At 41.2% G+C, this 17,858-nt stretch overlaps 4 protein-coding genes across 10 annotated transcripts in view; 3 read left to right on the top strand and 1 right to left on the bottom strand.

Annotated features, from left to right (window-relative positions):
- LOC136415708 (serine/threonine-protein phosphatase 4 regulatory subunit 1-like) overlaps positions 1-1,104 on the top strand; it is a 45,061-nt gene extending 43,957 nt beyond the window's left edge. For all 6 annotated transcript variants that reach the window (XM_066400439.1, XM_066400441.1, XM_066400438.1 and 3 more), the window contains 2 exons: positions 239-509; positions 566-1,104. In XM_066400439.1, the coding sequence (XP_066256536.1) occupies positions 239-509; positions 566-681 (387 nt within the window). In that variant the 3' untranslated portion in view covers positions 682-1,104. The remainder of the gene's footprint in view (positions 1-238; positions 510-565) is intronic.
- Positions 1,105-2,225: 1,121 nt separating this feature from the next.
- Fib (rRNA 2'-O-methyltransferase fibrillarin) lies at positions 2,226-3,732 on the top strand. Its single transcript, XM_066400271.1, has 4 exons — positions 2,226-2,350; positions 2,521-2,768; positions 2,825-2,947; positions 3,002-3,732. Exons 1-4 carry the CDS (start codon positions 2,338-2,340, stop codon positions 3,593-3,595), a joined length of 978 nt encoding a protein of 325 aa, XP_066256368.1. The 5' UTR covers positions 2,226-2,337; the 3' UTR covers positions 3,596-3,732.
- A 1,010-nt stretch (positions 3,733-4,742) lies between these two features.
- On the top strand, positions 4,743-17,670 carry Alk (Anaplastic lymphoma kinase). Of its 2 annotated transcripts, XM_066399864.1 has the most exons (22): positions 4,746-5,026; positions 6,977-7,266; positions 7,619-7,757; positions 8,200-8,407; positions 11,215-11,446; positions 11,502-11,764; positions 11,824-12,119; positions 12,173-12,342; positions 12,402-12,595; positions 12,649-12,956; positions 13,014-13,145; positions 13,207-13,355; positions 13,409-13,584; positions 13,641-13,901; positions 14,101-14,205; positions 14,279-14,483; positions 14,536-14,821; positions 14,876-15,066; positions 15,120-15,349; positions 15,561-15,766; positions 15,824-16,027; positions 16,088-17,670. In XM_066399864.1, the coding sequence occupies exons 2-22, from the start codon at positions 7,085-7,087 to the stop codon at positions 16,286-16,288; spliced, it is 4,338 nt and encodes a 1,445-aa protein (XP_066255961.1). In that variant the 5' UTR covers positions 4,746-5,026; positions 6,977-7,084; the 3' UTR covers positions 16,289-17,670. The 2 variants fall into 2 exon arrangements, with proteins under 2 accessions (XP_066255960.1, XP_066255961.1); XM_066399863.1 differs by having other exon boundaries at positions 4,743-5,026; positions 12,649-13,145.
- shu (shutdown) lies at positions 8,661-10,559 on the bottom strand. The gene is made up of 4 exons (XM_066399890.1): positions 10,412-10,559; positions 9,716-10,113; positions 9,422-9,667; positions 8,661-9,360 (listed from the first exon to the last, which is right to left on the bottom strand). Exons 1-4 carry the CDS (start codon positions 10,435-10,437, stop codon positions 8,924-8,926), a joined length of 1,107 nt encoding a protein of 368 aa, XP_066255987.1. The 5' UTR covers positions 10,438-10,559; the 3' UTR covers positions 8,661-8,923.
- Positions 17,671-17,858: the final 188 nt, after the last annotated feature.

Genomic DNA, 17,858 nt, shown 5'->3' with positions numbered 1-17,858 from the left:
AAGACGAATAAAGTGAAATGTTGAATGAAATAGGATTAAAATTTGTTGAAAATTTAGTACTTTTTTGCACTTTAAAAAGGAGTCTTATGACTCCTACAATGATGATTGTTGACGATGGTCTTCTGACAACACACTTGAAGAAACCATTCGATGTCCTGACTGCACACATTAATATTAACTACATTGCGGTGATGAATGAGCTCAAAGGAAAACAAACTTATTATTAAATTGTTCTCAGGTTACCGAAATAGTGAAACACATCTCCAAAGACCACGGACTAACCTCCAGTTACCTGTCTGAGATTGCCGAACGCTTTGCTCATTCGAAAAAGTGGAAACCTCGCCAAACTTTCGCCATCCTCTGTGCGGAAATGCTCAAAAAGGAGGCCATGGAGCCAGAGGAATTCGGCACCGTTATGCTGCCCCATCTGTTGGATTTGAGTTGGGATCCTGTACCCAATATTCGGCTGGTTGTTGCCGATTGCGTCGTGAATTGTGTTGTTAAGACAGGTTAGTTTTACTCTGCAGTATAACAAATTAATAGTTGTGTACGATTGAATTTCTAGGATACTTCGTAGAGCCAGAAAACGAGCATATAGAATCACTGACCAACGTGTTAAGAAGATTGCAAGCGGATAAAGACCGGGACGTCCGTATGTTTGCCGAATGTCCTACATTTTAGTATTCATAAATGATTTATACACTATTTTTTACTTACATCATCTTATCGTTTTACACATTTGGTTCCTATCCTAAAAGGCTACTTTAAATTTTTATCCATTTTCTTTCAGAATAAGATGGGAAAATAAATAATGTTTTATTAGATTTTTTTCGCCTCAAACACGCTATTCACGGATAGCTGGACTGAGCATAAACTAAGGAAACACAAAAACTGCATGGTTATATTTGACAGACCCTAAGTAAGAAAGAGACAGACTGTGGTTCTATAGTTTATTTGAATTACATGTAAATCATTTGTTTGTAGCCGTGTCATATTTGAAAGCGGTAGTTATATTTGTTTGTCTTGTTGATCTACTTGGTTGAAATATATTATAATTTGTAAAAATGTAATTATGAATTTGAATAAACTGTCTAGTTTTATTAATCACTGTTTTATTGTTAGTCAACTGGAAATCTGATACAAAAGGAAGGTTGGGTTCTAGGCGTACATCGTCAATATTCTTAGGTCACAAGGTGTATGATACCAAATAGTACGATGAATCAAGAAGTTATCAGGAGCTAAAATACACCTCCTTACATTTCTACGTTCCTAATACCGACATCGAAAAAAATTCATAAACACTACCTCAAAAATTATTAGGAGGTAAAATACACTTCTTTCCATTTCTGCGTTCCTGATACCAAACATCGAAAAAATTTCATAAACACATCACTCTAAAATTATCAGGAGCTAAACATACCTCCTCGCACTTCTGCTTTCCTCATAGAAGATGTTAAATTTTCAGTAAAATGCTGCCTGGATCAGGCCTTCCAAAAACCAGTGACGTCCATGACAATTTTGCACAAAAAAAAATAGTGGAAATTGAGTGCTCGGTTTTCAGTGAGATTGAGTTCCGCAGTAGGCGTAGGATATTTGATATGCCGTAGTCAAAACTCGAATCGGGCAATTTGAAGTTTTTGGCCCAAAAAATTTGATTTTTTCAAACCTAAAAATCGAAGTTTATTATGAAATTTTTTCGACGTTTATTATCAGCTACGCAGAAATGCAAGGAGGTGTATTTAGCTCCTGATAGTTCTTGAACTTGATATTTTTTCGACCCAGTCTTTGGTTTAACCATCTTTTGGTGGAAGCTATTTGCGTCCTTACGGAAAGAAGAAATCTACTACGTCTGAAGAGGGAGGTATACATTTTTCACTACTTACTGCTAGATGACACGATAGTATAATTCAAAATGGACGCTGAGTTACAAATAACCTGTTAAGGTAGTATATAAGTAGAATAGTTAACTTAAAAACGTTTATTATAAAGGAGATAATTAATCGCCATAATTATTTAAAAATGCTAGATGGAAAGATCGTCTAAATATTGAATTAAATGAATGAATAATTAAATTAAAGAGATAGATAACTTTATTACAAGTTAAATTACACCGAAAGGAAGGTACAAAAATCATCTGAGAATGTTCCGACGTTGCCAGATTTCAAGATTCCTTGCTACTAACAAGAATGCGTTAAACCTGTTTTTAAATTGAGGTTATATATAGCACGCTTCTCAAAATACTGATAATTGTCTACCATCCGGCACGTGGAGTGGTGAATGAGGAATATTAGGAATATTTTTAACAAATAAATAGGAAAACATAGTTATAACACTACGATGGGTAGACCAGGTAACTCTTTTACTTATGGCTAGTGAAACATTCAATATTTGTCCCCAAATAATACACAAATGAGCTTGTTTATATGGTCCTGCGTACGAATTTCCTCCTCATTGTTCCCTCTGGATCTAAACTTACTACACAAATAGTAAATCATTTGTTTTAACTGCCCTCTTTTACAGGATTTTCGCCAGGAGGCAGAGGAGGTGGTGGCCGAGGAGGATTTGGGGGGCGTGGTGGAGGAGGTCGTGGAGGCGGCGGAGGTCGAGGAGGCTTCGGAGGTGGTCGGGGTGGACGATCCAGCTTTGGTGATAGTAGAGGCGGAGGCAGAGGTGGTCGTGGAGGTGGCCGAGGATTTGGTAGTAGAGGAGGAGGCAATCGAGGGGGGCGTGGAGGCGGAGGAGGTGGCGGTTTTAAAGGAGGCAAAAATGTCAGTTTTCCACATGGATTGTGTTGAGATTGAGTTTATATTGTAACTTTTGACAGGTGGTAATAGAGCCTCATAGGCATGAAGGAGTGTTCATTGCAAGGGGCAAAGAGGATGCTCTGGTGACTTTAAATTACGTTCCTGGATTTGAAGTGTATGGAGAGAAGAGAATATCAGTTGAGGTAAACAAAGTGCATAACACATGAAATTTATTTTAGGATTTCTTTTTTTCATAGAATGATGGTCAGAAAATTGAATATAGAGTATGGAACCCCTTCAGAAGTAAACTAGCCGCTGCGATCTTAGGTGGAGTAGAAAACATTCATATGGGCCCAGGAAGCAAAGTGCTCTATTTGGGCGCCGCCTCTGGAACGACGGTTTCCCACGTCTCTGACATAGTAGGACCTGACGGACTCGTCTTTGCTGTGGAATTCTCACCCAGATCAGGACGAGACCTCATCAATGTGGCGAAACGACGCACCAACGTCATCCCGATTATAGAAGATGCTCGACACCCTTATAAATACCGTATGTTGGTAGGAATGGTGGACATGGTATTTGCAGATGTCGCTCAACCGGACCAGGCCAGGATAGTGGCAATAAACGCGCAAAGTTTCCTGAGAGACGGGGGCCATTTCATGATTTCTATTAAAGCGAGCTGTATAGACTCGACTGCACAGCCTGAAGCAGTGTTTGCTTCTGAAGTCAAGAAGTTGCAGGATGACAGACTGAAGCCGCAAGAGCAGCTCACGCTGGAACCTTATGAGAGAGATCATGCAGTAGTGGTCGGGTGCTACAGGCCTGAGATGAAGAACAATTCTTTAGGGTGAAAGTTCAAAGTTAATTTAGGGACACATATTTTTGCAGTGATTATGAGCATGGGCTTAGAAGGAGAAAAACGTGTTTGTTTTCTGTGGATTGGAGTGACTGTATTTTTCAAATAAAAGTGATTATTTCTACGATTTATGTTTTATTTGATATTGGAGACGTTCTCTTTAATACTGGGAGCAGTGTGCATGAGTATTCCGTGTAAGTGGTTTATTAAGAGTGAGTCACAAATATTTCATTTCTGTTGAGAACCAAATTCTTACCCCAAAACGAGATTTCAGTTCAACCCCTTAAAGATGAGAAATGCTTACCACAAATTTCGTAAAAACACCCAAAACCTTGAGAGCAATAATCATGCAAAATCCAATAGTAAACTGACGATGGCCCTTGAGAGCCCACGTATAGGCAACCAAATAAACACCTTCAAAGAGACTATACAGAGACGTGATAAAAATCCTGACTCGATTTTGCCTCCTCAATTATCTTCTAGTTTAGCTTAAAAAGCAATATACCTCATATTTCATGTTGCGAATGAGCTTGTTAGGCAGTTACTCAATTGCCTTGCAATCACCCAAATCCCTTTTGGGAGCGCCAAACCTCGAACAATTTAGCGAATGCGCGAATTCACAAAATCCCTCAAATTTTGGTTTAAAAAAAATTAAACATCCATTAATGCAGCCATTTCTATGACCTTCACTGAACTTCATGGGTTTTCATACGATAACGGGAACTGTTGAGTGCACCTTTAAGTAAGCGTTCCAGCTCGGTTCCTGCTGTATGAGCTCTACGATCTGCAAATGAAAGGTCACATGAAGGGGCGGCGTAAACGTTCGAAAATTGATGTGGTGGTGATGGGTTGCGATTGTAGGTGTCTAATGTCGTGCCTCTCGATGATTCTGGAATATAACCTACTTGTGCAAGGTCCCTGGTATCCGTCGTCGGCATCTCTCAAACTAATAAGCAGGTAATCGGCGTTTCCTGTCGGATAGCTGGATCACCGAGCCTCCTCCGTTTCCTCAGCTTCCCGCCCGGCGTCGCCACTTTCCGTCTACGCCGTCTTCCAGCATCAAATCTGGATTCTGGAAAAATCGATAACCGGTTTTCCGTCTTGCTTGCACCTCGAAACGCGTGCAAAATTTTGGCCGATCGCGCACAAACCAACTCTATGGGCTGTACCGAGGGATATTTTTATCCAGACTGGATGCGGCACCACCGATGATCGCGATTTTTCTAAACGGCGACGAGATCTCTCTCCGGCATCTTTTTCACAGCTGAACATAATCGGTCGCGTGTTTGTGTTTGGCCAACATCAACCCCAGTGCCCGGGGGTGTTTCCTGACTCAATTGAAAATGTTGGCGTTTAGTCCGGCAGGACGAGGAGAAGGGCTACCATCGAGCGTTTTTCTATTAAGGAACATTCCAAATTAAACCAGGTAAAAATGGGAATACGAATGTTTTTTCCTGCATGACAAAATAGACCATTATCTCCCTTCGAGGGGATGACAGGTGCCGGAGGTGCGATGTGTATAAAGGGCAAAGCAACATCCTACACCCTCGGATGTTGGGCACGATCAGTTCGGAGGGTCTTAATTGCCAACTGTTGATTATGCTTATTGGGAGAAGCACGATCATTTACTGAAAAAATCTATTGAACAGAATAAAAGCAGTAGTTATTATACCCACAAACACATAATTTCTCAAAATAAACCATCTTTACTAAAATAAACCTCTGCGTAGTGAGTTTATTCAAGTAGCCAGTGGTTACTAAATTAGCAGAGTTTAATGCACTAGCCATACCGGTGACGTCTCCAGCAAGAGGCTCAATTGGCACTTTGATAAACTCTTATGGCAACATGCTCGAACGCGTTGTCACTCAATGCTTGTTTTAAGTATCAATATGTGCTAGGTTTCAAGGCAAAAATTTCACACTTAAGGCCCCTTTTTATTCCACCAAACCACGTGCGATTGGTCATTGATATGCGGCCCTAGTGACTAACGTAGTCTAGTGAAATTGCTCACCTGCATGAGCATCTCATATTCAGCACAACGCTGCAAATGACCAATCAAATTGAGATAGTTATCACTCATGAGCATTATTAGGAGGGCCATGCAGATTGCGATGGAGGCACTACATACGTCACCGTTATCTCTGATGAGCGTTTCTTCATTAATTTAAATACACTAATCAAAATGCAGGATAAACTGTGAGCGTAACTACTGCCTTCTTCAATCCCCCGCGATTAAATTTCTCTCTGAAGCGTCATAGAAGCTCTTTAACTTTGACCTTAGAGAGTGATTAATTTGCTTTCTCTGATAACACTGCAGATGGGGAAATCGCATGGAGGTCTTACCTACGCCCCCTGTACCTCCTCCCACTTACAAACTGTACACAAAATACTTACAGAAGTAGTCGAAAGGGCACATTTTTCGGTCATTTTTGAGAGCTCGTAGTTCTGAGGCGTCGTAGCTGATTTTCATCAACTAAAAAGCTTCTGGGAATTCGTGCGCGCAAAATTCAGTTGTTTTAGAACTGTCATCATAATGTCACTTAGCGGCTTTGTGATTGGTGGATTTTGTTGCCGCGCAACGAAACGTATTACAGGGTATTTTCAGAAAGTTCTTAATTTTTCGTTAATTAGCCTGCATGCAGAAAGCAGTTCACCTTGTTTAAACACAATAAATTATGGCTGAGAAGTCATTTCTTGCAAAGTCAGTGGCGTAGGCAGGTTTACTTTAAAAAAATCTCAGTACCATACGAAGACAAAACAAAAAAATGCAATGCACAAATGTTACGTTTACAATAATGGTGTTCGCTGGACTGCATGAATTAGGAATGGAGCTTTCATTGTAACGCCATTTGGGGGCCCTGGGTGATATCTCAGAACGTATTTGAGGATTTTTTAATTTTTGGTATGAGATGTAATAAAAAATGTAATAAGGAATATTACAGGGGCGTTTCAAAAAGTTCCTTTTCTTTAGGAAATTTTTGCAAATATTTACGCTTCTCAACCAGCGATCAATAACGTTTTTGAGAATCCAATCGGAACTCAGTTGATTTGCTGTTGTTTCTTTTTCCATACTAAAAATATTTTAAAAAACTCAAATACATTTCGAGATATCGGCCCAAGCCATTAAGCGACAGTTGTGGAACGACCCCAGCCACCAAACGTGACGAATTGAAAACGAACAATTTTGCATGACATTTGTCTTCACCCTGTATGACAATGTGGAAAAACACTTTTATTATAGAAGAAACAGACCATAAGAATCATTCTCGTCCGCGAAAATCGGCCAAGGCAGTCCGCAACTGCGAGCTCAAAAAACGTCCAAAAAACATCCTGTTTCAGCTATTTCTGTGAACATAAACCTGTCGCCGATTTCAGGTGGCCGCCTGGACGGTTTAATGTGAGGAACACGCCAAATCATGTGCCAAAGAACTAAGCAGCAACATCTGTGAATAGTGTGCCAAAAAGAACAAGTACAAACAAGCAATGACTGTTCTCAAGAACGCCGTGTTGATGTGTTTGCTCGTCCTGTCTGCGTGCCAACAAAGGGGCCGGGCCACGGCCAACAACGGGACCCCCTCAGTAAATTTAGGAAGAACAAACAAACGTCCACAATTTAGCAATATTCAATTTATAAAAGACAATTCTGATACCGACTATTACCTTAGGTGAGCCCCTTCACAGCAGTTCAGACTGAGGACGTTCAACTCAGTTAAAACAATTTACTGAACTGGAAGTTTAAGGCTTATAAACCCCAAGTTTGCCTTCTCTCACTTGTTCTTCATCCGCCCACTTGCTTTATTATTATATTTCATAAAACGGTGTCAACACAAAACTGGATTTAATAATAGCTGCACGTGGGGATGGTGAAGTTTACACTACTTGCTGACGAAATTTGAGTTGCACTTTTCACGCTTTTGGTGCTTCTTTGAGGAGAGGCAACCTTTCAGTTCAGACTACAAGGAAAGACGCGCCTGGATTGTCCTTAATTCACTAATTCAGGTCTTTTGCATGTTTTAGACTTAAGGGCGGCTCAAATAGTATTGCAGATTTAAGGAAAAGACTCAAAATTCCAAATAAGGACGGTGAGGCCGAGCTGATGAGTGGTGATGAGGGGGAGAAAATGAAGAAAGGATCAGACTTCACTGATAATCGCACGGTAAGAGCGGTTTTTCTTGACAATATGCCGGATGTCTCAGAATTAAGGATACACATTTGAACTGCAAATGCTTTACCGAGTGATCAAACTGCGGATTTTAGAAAAATCCCTGTTTGTCGCCAAACGCCGGTTTTGGATAACCGTAACTTGAGCTGCATTTTTAGTTGAAACCCCTTACATCGAACAAAGCAAAAACCATCTAATTCTCCCAATATTCCAGTTTGCAAGACTTCCTCTTTCATCGCGGCGCAAAAAGCCGATACTTCATTTCCAACTGATTTCCTACAGTTAAATGCAATCATTTTCCTTAGGAAATTTCTGGCCATAGAGCTGACTCTCGTTAAGACAAAATTTAATGCTAATACTTAACATTAAAAAATGACTGCTGGTAAAAATGAGGTACAAAATATCTCTGAACAAAATACTATTTTTTCCCATTCAGGTACACCAAAAGAGCAGTTTGACGGAACTGCGTGAGTCACTACGTTCGCGGAAAAAGCACTACGTCTCAGAGTACAACTGCGATTTTGAATCCGACTGCAGCTGGACCTGGAGGAAGGACGTTGCCAATGGGTTCTTTATAACTTCAGGAATTCACGTCAAAACAAACGTCACTGGACCTAAGATTGATGCTAATGGGAGAGAAGGGGGTGAGTGATGATGACTTTGATTTCAAGCAACTTTTTTCAACAAAATTCTAATTCATCTTATCGTGTTGAGATCCATGTAATAAGGGACTCGAAGATGAACTACGTCGTGTGCCTCCCACGCAGATATCAAAAGACCAATTCTGCGCTCTCCTTATTAATTTTGTTTACAGGTGTATGTGGCACCAGACTTTGCCTCTTTAAGACCATCATTTTTAAATAAGTTTTGGTATTTATGCAGTCTTCTATAGACTGCAGTTTTCTTTTTTTCATACGTTTCACTAAGGATCCGGTTTATTAACAGACACTAATTAAAATAGAGTTGCGTTCGTCGTGCCAGAAGTGGAATTTTTCTACCCAATTTCCGGTGGCAGATGGAAAATTTCTCCGACCAAATCGATTGTTTTGTACAGAATTTTATTGGGGTAATATAAAAAATAAAATATTAGAGAATTCATAAAACTTAAAAAGTATCTCCTACAAAACTTAAAAAGAACTTCAATCTTTCTCACCATTTCATTACACCTTGACAAAGGCTTCAGCCATCTTCTTGTGCCTCTCTTTACACTTCCTGGTCTCCTCGTCAATCACCTTAAATTCGTTTAAAATTTCCGGATTTCTAGGTTCCAGATTGTGAGCCTTTTGCAACCGACTTTTGGCCAAGTCATAGTCGCCAAGCATTCTTAAACATCTGGCGCTGTTGAAGTAAGCTTTGGCGCTGATTTTCAAATCGGTGCCTTTGACCAGATCTTTAATTTTATTAAAGTTTATGCAAGCTTTCTTTGGCTCTTGTACTTTTGTATAGCACACCACTAGGTTCGAGTAGAGCTTGTAAAGCAGCTCTTGCTGACTGACTTGGTCCTCATAGCTGTGCAACTGGGCTACCTCCAAAGCCGCTACGGCTATATTGTAGTTTTTAATCGCAGATCTTATATTCCTATTGAACAGATCTTTGGCTGTAATGAACCTCTGGCATGAATTATTATTGAAAATCAATCGCTGCGAAAATGAACTTACCTTTGGCACATTGGGATATGCAAAATTTGTACACGTTCTTGAAGTCGTTTTTCTGGTCCTCTGGGAGAATTTTGTACATCTCTGAAGCAGCACCCTCTATTATTTCAATTAGTTCAATTTGGAAAAGAACAGTAGCATTTGGAGGGATGCGATCCAGACACCCCTGAGTGCCATAAGCCAAGTGGGGCTTTATTAGAAACTGAGATATTTCAGTCAGTTGCATTGACTGTACCGCAATATCTAAACCTGCACTTAAACTTTAAACAATTATTCAATAAGTATGTAGTTATTTACCTGGTAAAACCTCTCCTGTGGCCACCATAAATTGATGCGGCATCTTCCTTGCGTAAGTGCTGTCAAATGGCTCTTCATTAAACTCAATATATGCATTGTAGTGCACCCGAACAATGGACTTTTCCTCAGGCTTATTGCCATAACCCACTTGTAAAACTCTTTTTTTAATCCCTTCATTACAAAAATTATCAGTCATTTTTGATTCAAGAAAAGTAAATGGCTCCGTGCAGTCATAGACGTCACTGTCCTCAAAGTCACCCAAACAGTTAAGATTCACATGTTTCAGGATTTCTTTATCATACTCCTCTTTGGTGACTTCATTGTCATTGTCACTGAGACTATCAGGGATGACTTCGAAGGGGTTAAATTCAATGGTAGTGCCCTTAGAAATAAGTTCCCTAGGAAAAAGATACTTAAAATGAAACTCCACATTTGACATTTTCTTGGAATCAGAGACATATTTAGGCAATTCGATTGGTGCTATTTGTTAACAAAAGAAAATCGGGCCCCATTAACAAGCGAAAATCAGGCACTGTCAACAAATTAAAGTGGGGCACTATTAACAAATGAAAATCGGACCTGGGGGGTAAGGGGAAAAAGTAGGGTTATCAATGAAATCCGAAATTTGTTTCTAAACTGTATATTAAATGTATTTATATACGAGTTGGGCTCATTAAGACAGCAAATAAAACTTACTCAATGTTGATATTTCCTTCTTCCATTTTGCTTACTGTGCAAAATCTAGTTCCGAGGGATATAAATAGTAAATTCACGAAAATGTGCTCCCGGCTTAGCCGATACCGAAAAAACTCTTTCAATTCGTTAAAAAACTAAAAATAAAACGTATTTTTTTCGTATTTCCTTTAACAATGAAAAAATTGTTTACAAACTATTATGGCACTGGTAACTAATATCTATCCGCCGCGGCGTGCCGGTAAAACCAATCAAACGTCACTGAAACCGGGAAATTCTCGAGCGCAATTCTTACGAATAATACTATTTCCAAGTACATTTAGACAAACGATGAAATTGGATGTTATGATTATTCATAATAATTAACGAAGAAAAATATTTTATTAATCACTGATACATAGACGCCCGACGATCCAATAATTTCTAATTATTTTCCCCAAAAACATAAAACGGTTTGTGACACGGCCTGATAGTTGGCGCTGTGTACACCAGACTTGAGTACAGCCAATAAAAATTGAGATTCAAGCTCACGTCATCAAAACGGAACATATATTATATACGAGGGAGATTCAAAAAATCAAAAGTACGATCATTTTATTTATCATAATTTCCTAACAATTAAGTTCCAAAATAGCATCTGAGGTTTTTTTTATGAAATATACTTCATTTAATGGTATCAATTTTTTTAGGAAATAGTTTTTCATTAGTAAAATTCGAAATTAAGGAAATTTACCCTAAGGTGAATAGTTATGAAATACCGGGGCTTTCAGAAAAGTGTTTTTCAAAACAAAAATTTCTAAAAATAGGAAATTACCTGATTCTACGCCTTCCTGTGCCATCAACTGAATACCACGTGACCAGTCCCCTATTGGGCCCCACGGCCTCTTCATGTAGGCTGATTCTGAATGTTTACCAAGAGAACATGGAGGGTGGTGTGATCAGGGTGGTCGGAGACAAGACCATTGACTTACTGAAAGGAACGTTGAACAACCACACACAGTGGGTAGTTAATACTATCCATGGAAATAATCTTAGCACGTAAGTCACTTATATATGAGTGTCCAAAAGATGCTCATAAAACACAACTTTCTAGGTGGAAAAAAGAGGAACTCTCAATAGGGAAAATTACCTCAAACTTCACGATTTTGCTGGAGGTTGTACCTGCAATGGACATGTCTCCAAAGGCCACTGTGGCTTTCGACAACATTCAGTTGTACCAGTGTTTCATCAGAATCGATGACACCTGTTCGTTTCATCAATATCGGTGCAACGTCACCAAGGAGTGCATTAATGCCACTAGTGTCTGCGACTTCATCAAGGACTGCAGGCATGGGGACGACGAAATGCAGAATTGCCGTAAATGTCTCATCTACTTTAATGAAATTTGCCAATAATATTCTGATCATTTTAAATAGATGTGATGCCGTATGGCTCAAGATGCACCTTCGAGGATGACGAATGGTGCGGCTGGCGCAACGCAGACCCCAATGCCATTCTGCAGTGGTCGAGGAACAACGGTTCCACACCGTCGAATTTCACCGGCCCCAATGTAGATCACACTTACATGAACAACACTGGAAGCTATCTGTTCGTCAATATGAACACTGAGAAGTCCACGTTTGCCAGTGCTGCTCTTCTCAAAAGTGTCGTGTTTAACCCTCCTCCGAGGGTGCATGGGAACATTTCTTCTACATATTTCAACTCTTGCGCGGTGAGCCTCCGTTGGATGTCTTGATAATCATTATAATGTATATGATGAGACAGATACGGTTCTACGTACACAAGACTGGGAAGCACAAAAGCGCTCTTCAAGTACTGGTAACCGAGTTGACTCCCAACGAGAACAAAACTGCCAAGCTGTACTGGAGTTACATGGACGATCATGGGGATCAGTGGACACGTCTAGTGTTGCTGTTGCCTAATGTAACACACAGGTGCTCTATGACCCCCTTTCACTTAGCGTAGGTGCGTATTAAAGCCGCCCTTGTTGCAGATATTTCGTGACAATAGAGGCTAAGAAGGGCTATAGGTTTTTAAGCGACGTCGCCATAGACGACGTCTCTCTTACTCCTGAATGTTTCGGCATCAACATCCCGGCAGAAGAGCTCCAGGGCTACAATTACTGGAACCCCAAGCTGGACATTGAGACCGCTAAGGAGACTGTAGACGACTTCAAAAACCGAACATGCAAGACTCCATTTTAATGCATAAGGCAAAGTAATAACTCTTTCGTTTAACAGATTACAAGTTCACCACCTGTGGCAGCAAAGGACGTTTCGGGCCCTCGCACCAGGGCTGTGTGCAAGCCTACAAGGGCACCCCCGCCAACGTGTGGGTGATGCAAGATGCGGGATGGAAAGGGATACAAAAATGGAGCGTGCCCAGGTCTTCCTATTACACGATCTTCGTGTCTGGGGCCGGGGGAGGAAAGGGCAGTACCGGAATGGGGTCTTCAAGGGGGGCGCAAGTGAGGGCAGTGCTCAAGCTAGAAAAGGGGCAGGAGATCTACCTGCTAGTGGGGCAGGAGGGGAGCAGTGCTTGCATCAAAGTATTGCAGTATACAGGGTGTTCGACTTTAATTACTAATAGTTATGAAAAATTTCAGTTTCTCGGGCAGTCCAATAACTGCAGCGTATCAAACGAACAGTTCTCTAACAAGAGCCTGTTGCACGTGATCAGGGGGTACGACATAATCGACAGTGGCGGCGGAGGAGGAGGTGGAACATTCGTTTTTAAGGTAATGCTCCTTCTATTAAGTCAAATCACATAAGTTATTCGCTCTTTTGCACACTCATCAGAGAAATCGCACCAAACACAGCATCCCCTTGGCGATCGCGGCCGGGGGAGGCGGTTTGAGCATTAGTCGTATCTTTGACAAAGACAACTACCACGGCCAAGGCTTTCGGAAAGTGGAACGGGTCTCTGGAAGCGTCATTTCTGGAGCCAAGTAAGTCACCCACTCGCTGACGGTTTATCTTTACTCTTCCCTACACAACCTAGATCTGGAGGGGCCGGGGGAGGCTGGACTACCTACCTCGGAATGGACGTGCACTCGCCCATGAACGGTGACTCCTTACTGAGAGGAGGACAAGGAGGGGTCGCCTGCTATGAATCGCAAGAGGGCAGAGGACACGGGGGTTTCGGAGGCGGAGGAGGTGGCTGCAAATACGGAGGAGGTACTTGCTTAATCCCATATTGTTCAGCTCATATACCAGTTTTGATAAAACATTAGGAGGTGGTGGCTATGCTGGGGGCAACGTAAACTCCAGTAATGGCGATGGAGGTATTTCGTACGTGGACTCCACGAGGACTGAAGCGAGTTTTGCCAAGGCGGAAGCGGGATACAATCCCGGGCACGGATACGTGGTCATTATTCCCGCAGTTGAGGGGTGTAACTGCGATTATCTGTGCATCGCCCTGGATGAGCAACGCTCAGAAACTACTTGCATTTGTCCGGAAAACTGGCTTCTGGCCGACAAGAAATCTTGCATACGTAAGGGGATTCTTTACACTCTTTTTTGACCGTTTTGGCTTTAGAGTAGCTTGATTCGTATCGCTTGCGTCCGGAATGGGAAACACGTTTTTTTTTCCTAAAAAGAGCAAAAAAAGTAAGAACAACCTGCTTTTGAGCCTCTACGTGGAGAATTCCCGGCTGAGATCGTGCTGTGTTTTAATGCCCTCTATATTTTCAGCCATTCTCACTCCAGACTCTCCGTACCCTCCCTGGTTCGTCGTGGCTTTAATAGTCACCGTTTTCTGTTTGACCGTGGCCTTCGGAATGGTGTGTTTCGTTCTATGTGAGTATGTTCCACCAAGTCGTAGATGCGCATTAAGGCACGTCATTGCGGCAATATTTTAAACTGTTTCAAGTGTTTTCAGACAACCGCTATCAGCAACAAGTATCGGGGTTGCTACGAAGAAAAGGGTGTCCGGTCTCGGATGTGCAGCTCAGCAGACTGAGACAGGCCTCAGGCAGCGTGACTACCCAGTACAACCCCAATTATGAGTTCGGAGGCGTAGTCACTACGATTGCTGATCTGCAACATATCCCTAGAGAACAGCTGAGGCTGGTCAAGTAGGTATTTTCGCAATTAAAACTTACGTTTCCCTATAACGACAAAATTCAGGGCCTTGGGCCAGGGGGCGTTTGGAGAGGTGTACCAGGGCTGTTATAGGCAGCGCCCCTGCGACACCGTGGAGATGCCAGTGGCGGTCAAAACGCTTCAAGAAATGACCGTGAAACAAGCGGAAGACGACTTCTTGACCGAAGCATTGATCATGTCCAAATTTAACCATCCAAATATAGTTCATTTCATTGGGGTGTGTTTTGATAAACACCCCAAATTCATAGTGCTGGAACTACTTACCGGAGGCGATTTGAAGAACTTCTTGAGAGAATCCCGGCCAAAGCCTGTGAGCCTTAATAAGACTCTTAAATCTCCATTTTTCATATTCTGTTATTGCTAGGACCGACCAAGCCCTATAACCATGAGAGACTTGGTGCTGATAGCCATAGACATTTCCAGGGGTTGTAGGTATTTAGAGGAGAAGCGGTTCATTCACAGGGACATTGCGGCCAGAAACTGTCTACTAACGACTAAAGGCCCTGGCCGAGTTACCAAAATCGCTGACTTTGGCATGTCAAGGGACATCTACAGGTACCCACAACACGATTTATCTAAACCAAGAAGTTATAATGTGCTGCATCTAGGGCCGACTATTATAGGAAGGATGGGAAAGCCATGTTACCAGTGAAATGGATGCCGCCGGAAGCTTTCCTGGAGGGTATATTCAGCACGAAAACGGACGTCTGGTCCTTCGGGATCCTACTATGGGAAATAATGAAAATGGGTTTTATGCCTTACACAGGGTGCACCAACAAGGAGGTGATGGACTTGGTGGTGCAGGGGGGGCGGCTTGAGCGGCCAGAGAACTGTCCCGGTATGTTTAGGCAACCATTAATATTTAATGGTGCTGAAATGGCGAAGGGTGTTGTTAAGAAAATTGGCGCAGTCCTCAAAATTTGCGTTCATTTTCCTTTCAACGATCGCATGTAGAGAAATTGTAGCTGTGGGTAGACAACTACCAAATCCGTGTTAAGTTGAAAAGGTGAATGGAAAAGTCAGTGCTTGAAATGCCGAATTGCTCATAGGTCCAATATATGGCATCATGGCCTCCTGCTGGCACCCTCAACCCGAAGACCGGCCCAACTTTGCCACTATCTTAGAACGACTGGGGTACTGCCTGCAAGATCCTGATGTGACCAACGCCCCTTTGCCCATGTTTTATGTGAACGTTTCAAGCGAAAGGGATACCACGGTCATTCGGCCCAGTGACTCCAATGACAACTGCCTGCAGGTCCCTAAAAATAGCGTCAGCAAGAGACGTAATTCTATTTCTTTTTTTATTTTATAGGTCTTACCGAATCCTTCGGATTACTTAGTGCCGAATCACACGATTCCGGCTACTCCGGACGCCATGGAGTCAACTTCGTCGGTGGAAAAGCTCATTCCCGATGGGTCCCGCGACCACTGGGAAACCTCCTTTATAATGCCCAATTCCAAGTCGACCCAACCTTTGCTTGCTGACAGCATTAAGGAGGATGACACTGGGCGCTCGGTAAGCAGGAGCCCAGCATTGAGAGTCATATAACATACTAATACTAATGCTTCGTTTCAGAGTCACCAAGCCTTGGAAAACGCCACGGGCCACCAAAACCATCAGCCAAGCCTAAAATCTGGGGTCTCTTTGGACCCGCGCTCCCTAATGGCTCCCCATCAGAAGAAACGATATGCCAACGTAGACGAGAATGGAATGGTGCAAAACGGCGGATATTCAATCAAATATGTGGGCAAGAACGACGGGGAAATCAACTGTTAATTTTCAGTGAAATGGGGTGCTACTTCACGAAGCACCTCTCAGAGCTTATAGAGAGGTCTATTTCTCAATAGAGGTTTTAATTTATTTATGTCAGTGTTGGAGTGAGTTGAGGAGGTTGCAAATCTCTGTAGCTTTAAGGCTGTAAATATCGGTTTTAAGATAGAAACAAATTACTTATATGAATGTAAGTCTCAGTAGGACATTATTGATCCATTTGCTTTGTTAGTCGCCAGTAAGGTCATAGCTATAACATACCTCTACCATGTTAAGGACCATTCAAGTTTTTTGCAGTATAACAAATACTATTTTTTAAATTTGGCATTTTCTGAGAGTTTATCGTAACCTATTAATTATAGCGATTTTAAGGAAACTTAATTATATTTAGAGGATGATACGAGCAGAGAGTACTATATTATGGCGGAGCTTCGGCTTGGATTGTTACACGCTATGGAATGTGATATTTGCAACTCTCTGTAGATAAACTAAGTTGTTTTTTGCTTAATGAAGTTTGCACCTAGTGACAACTAATTTCTGTTCCTCACGGTCTGTGGCCTAACGAAGCGAATATTAATGTTAAAGTCAAGTACCTATGTAAGTCCATTCGAAGAGCTTTAAAACCATTCTCCTAATGATATTCTTACTAAAGAAAAATGATGTATACAGTGGTTGTGTATTTAAAAGCGCTCAAAAATAACGTTACAAAACTGTTTCAGTTATGCTATACCCCACATGATTTCTTGGCACTATCCCTTATTTAAAAACACTTACATTTGTTACACCCGGATCGCATATGCTTATTATTGTTAGCAATGCAGTATGCAAATACTGAATTGTCCCCCGTTATTTTACTCCCAAGTCCAGTTCAACAGAACCAACTTCTGCATATTTTTGTAAGCTGAAAAGATGCTTTAAAATTGCAACACAAATTAGATAACTGTAAATAATCCTCATTTATAGTCATTAAGGCTTAGGTAAGGACTATGTTACGTGAACTTCATTAAGAGACATTGGGACACTTACATTATACTTAAATTGGGTCTAGACATAAAGCTCTACAGTTTATCGATAAGTAAAGTTGATTTTGTAAATAAGTAATGCACTTCACATTAGAATTAATTAGAAAAGATATTAATAGATACTAATTTTATTTATTGTTAGATATGATAGGCTAAAGGGAACCCGAGTAAAGACTGGTTTAAAGAAACACCCAATTTAAGTTTTGAGGTAAACTGTTCAATATTGATGTAATAATGAACAATGGTAATTATTGTATGTACTGGATATTTTGTTGCGCTGTAAGTAGATACTTAAAGCGAATGGATATTTGGAATATACATGGTATTATTTACATGATTACATGAAATATATAGGTGTTAACAATATCAGTATTTTAATTGTTCATTTCTCGAGTCTAAGTCACTTATTTGCAGCTATGGTTAAGCACGAGATTGCCACACTAGATACTTAACTGAGGCGCATCAAAAGATCTCTTAAAACGCGACATAACTAACAATAAAAGTAATTGCAGTTCCATGTCTTCTTCAGTGTCGTTATTGTTGATATTTCCGTT

The sequence above is a fragment of the Euwallacea similis genome, chromosome 20 (assembly GCF_039881205.1).
Source record: "Euwallacea similis isolate ESF13 chromosome 20, ESF131.1, whole genome shotgun sequence".
NCBI classification, from domain to species: Eukaryota; Metazoa; Arthropoda; class Insecta; order Coleoptera; family Curculionidae; genus Euwallacea; species Euwallacea similis.
Note: the sequence above shows the minus strand (reverse complement) of the source record. Positions and strands in the feature narration are given on the sequence as shown.

Coding starts and splice junctions, on each gene's coding strand:
- Fib (XM_066400271.1), top strand. Junction 2,769..2,824: donor GTTTTAAAGGAGGCAAAAAT/GTCAGTTTTCCA, acceptor AACTTTTGACAG/GTGGTAATAGAGCCTCATAG. Junction 2,948..3,001: donor AGAAGAGAATATCAGTTGAG/GTAAACAAAGTG, acceptor TTTTTTTCATAG/AATGATGGTCAGAAAATTGA.
- Alk (XM_066399863.1), top strand. CDS start 7,085: ATGACTGTTCTCAAGAACGCCGTGTTGATGTGTTTGCTCGTCCTGTCT. Junction 12,343..12,401: donor TTGCCTAATGTAACACACAG/GTGCTCTATGAC, acceptor CCCTTGTTGCAG/ATATTTCGTGACAATAGAGG. Junction 13,902..14,100: donor CGACAAGAAATCTTGCATAC/GTAAGGGGATTC, acceptor CTATATTTTCAG/CCATTCTCACTCCAGACTCT.
- shu (XM_066399890.1), bottom strand. CDS start 10,437: ATGGAAGAAGGAAATATCAACATTGA. Junction 10,114..10,411: donor GAAGGAAATATCAACATTGA/GTAAGTTTTATT, acceptor TCTTTTTCCTAG/GGAACTTATTTCTAAGGGCA. Junction 9,668..9,715: donor CACAGGAGAGGTTTTACCAG/GTAAATAACTAC, acceptor GTTTAAGTGCAG/GTTTAGATATTGCGGTACAG.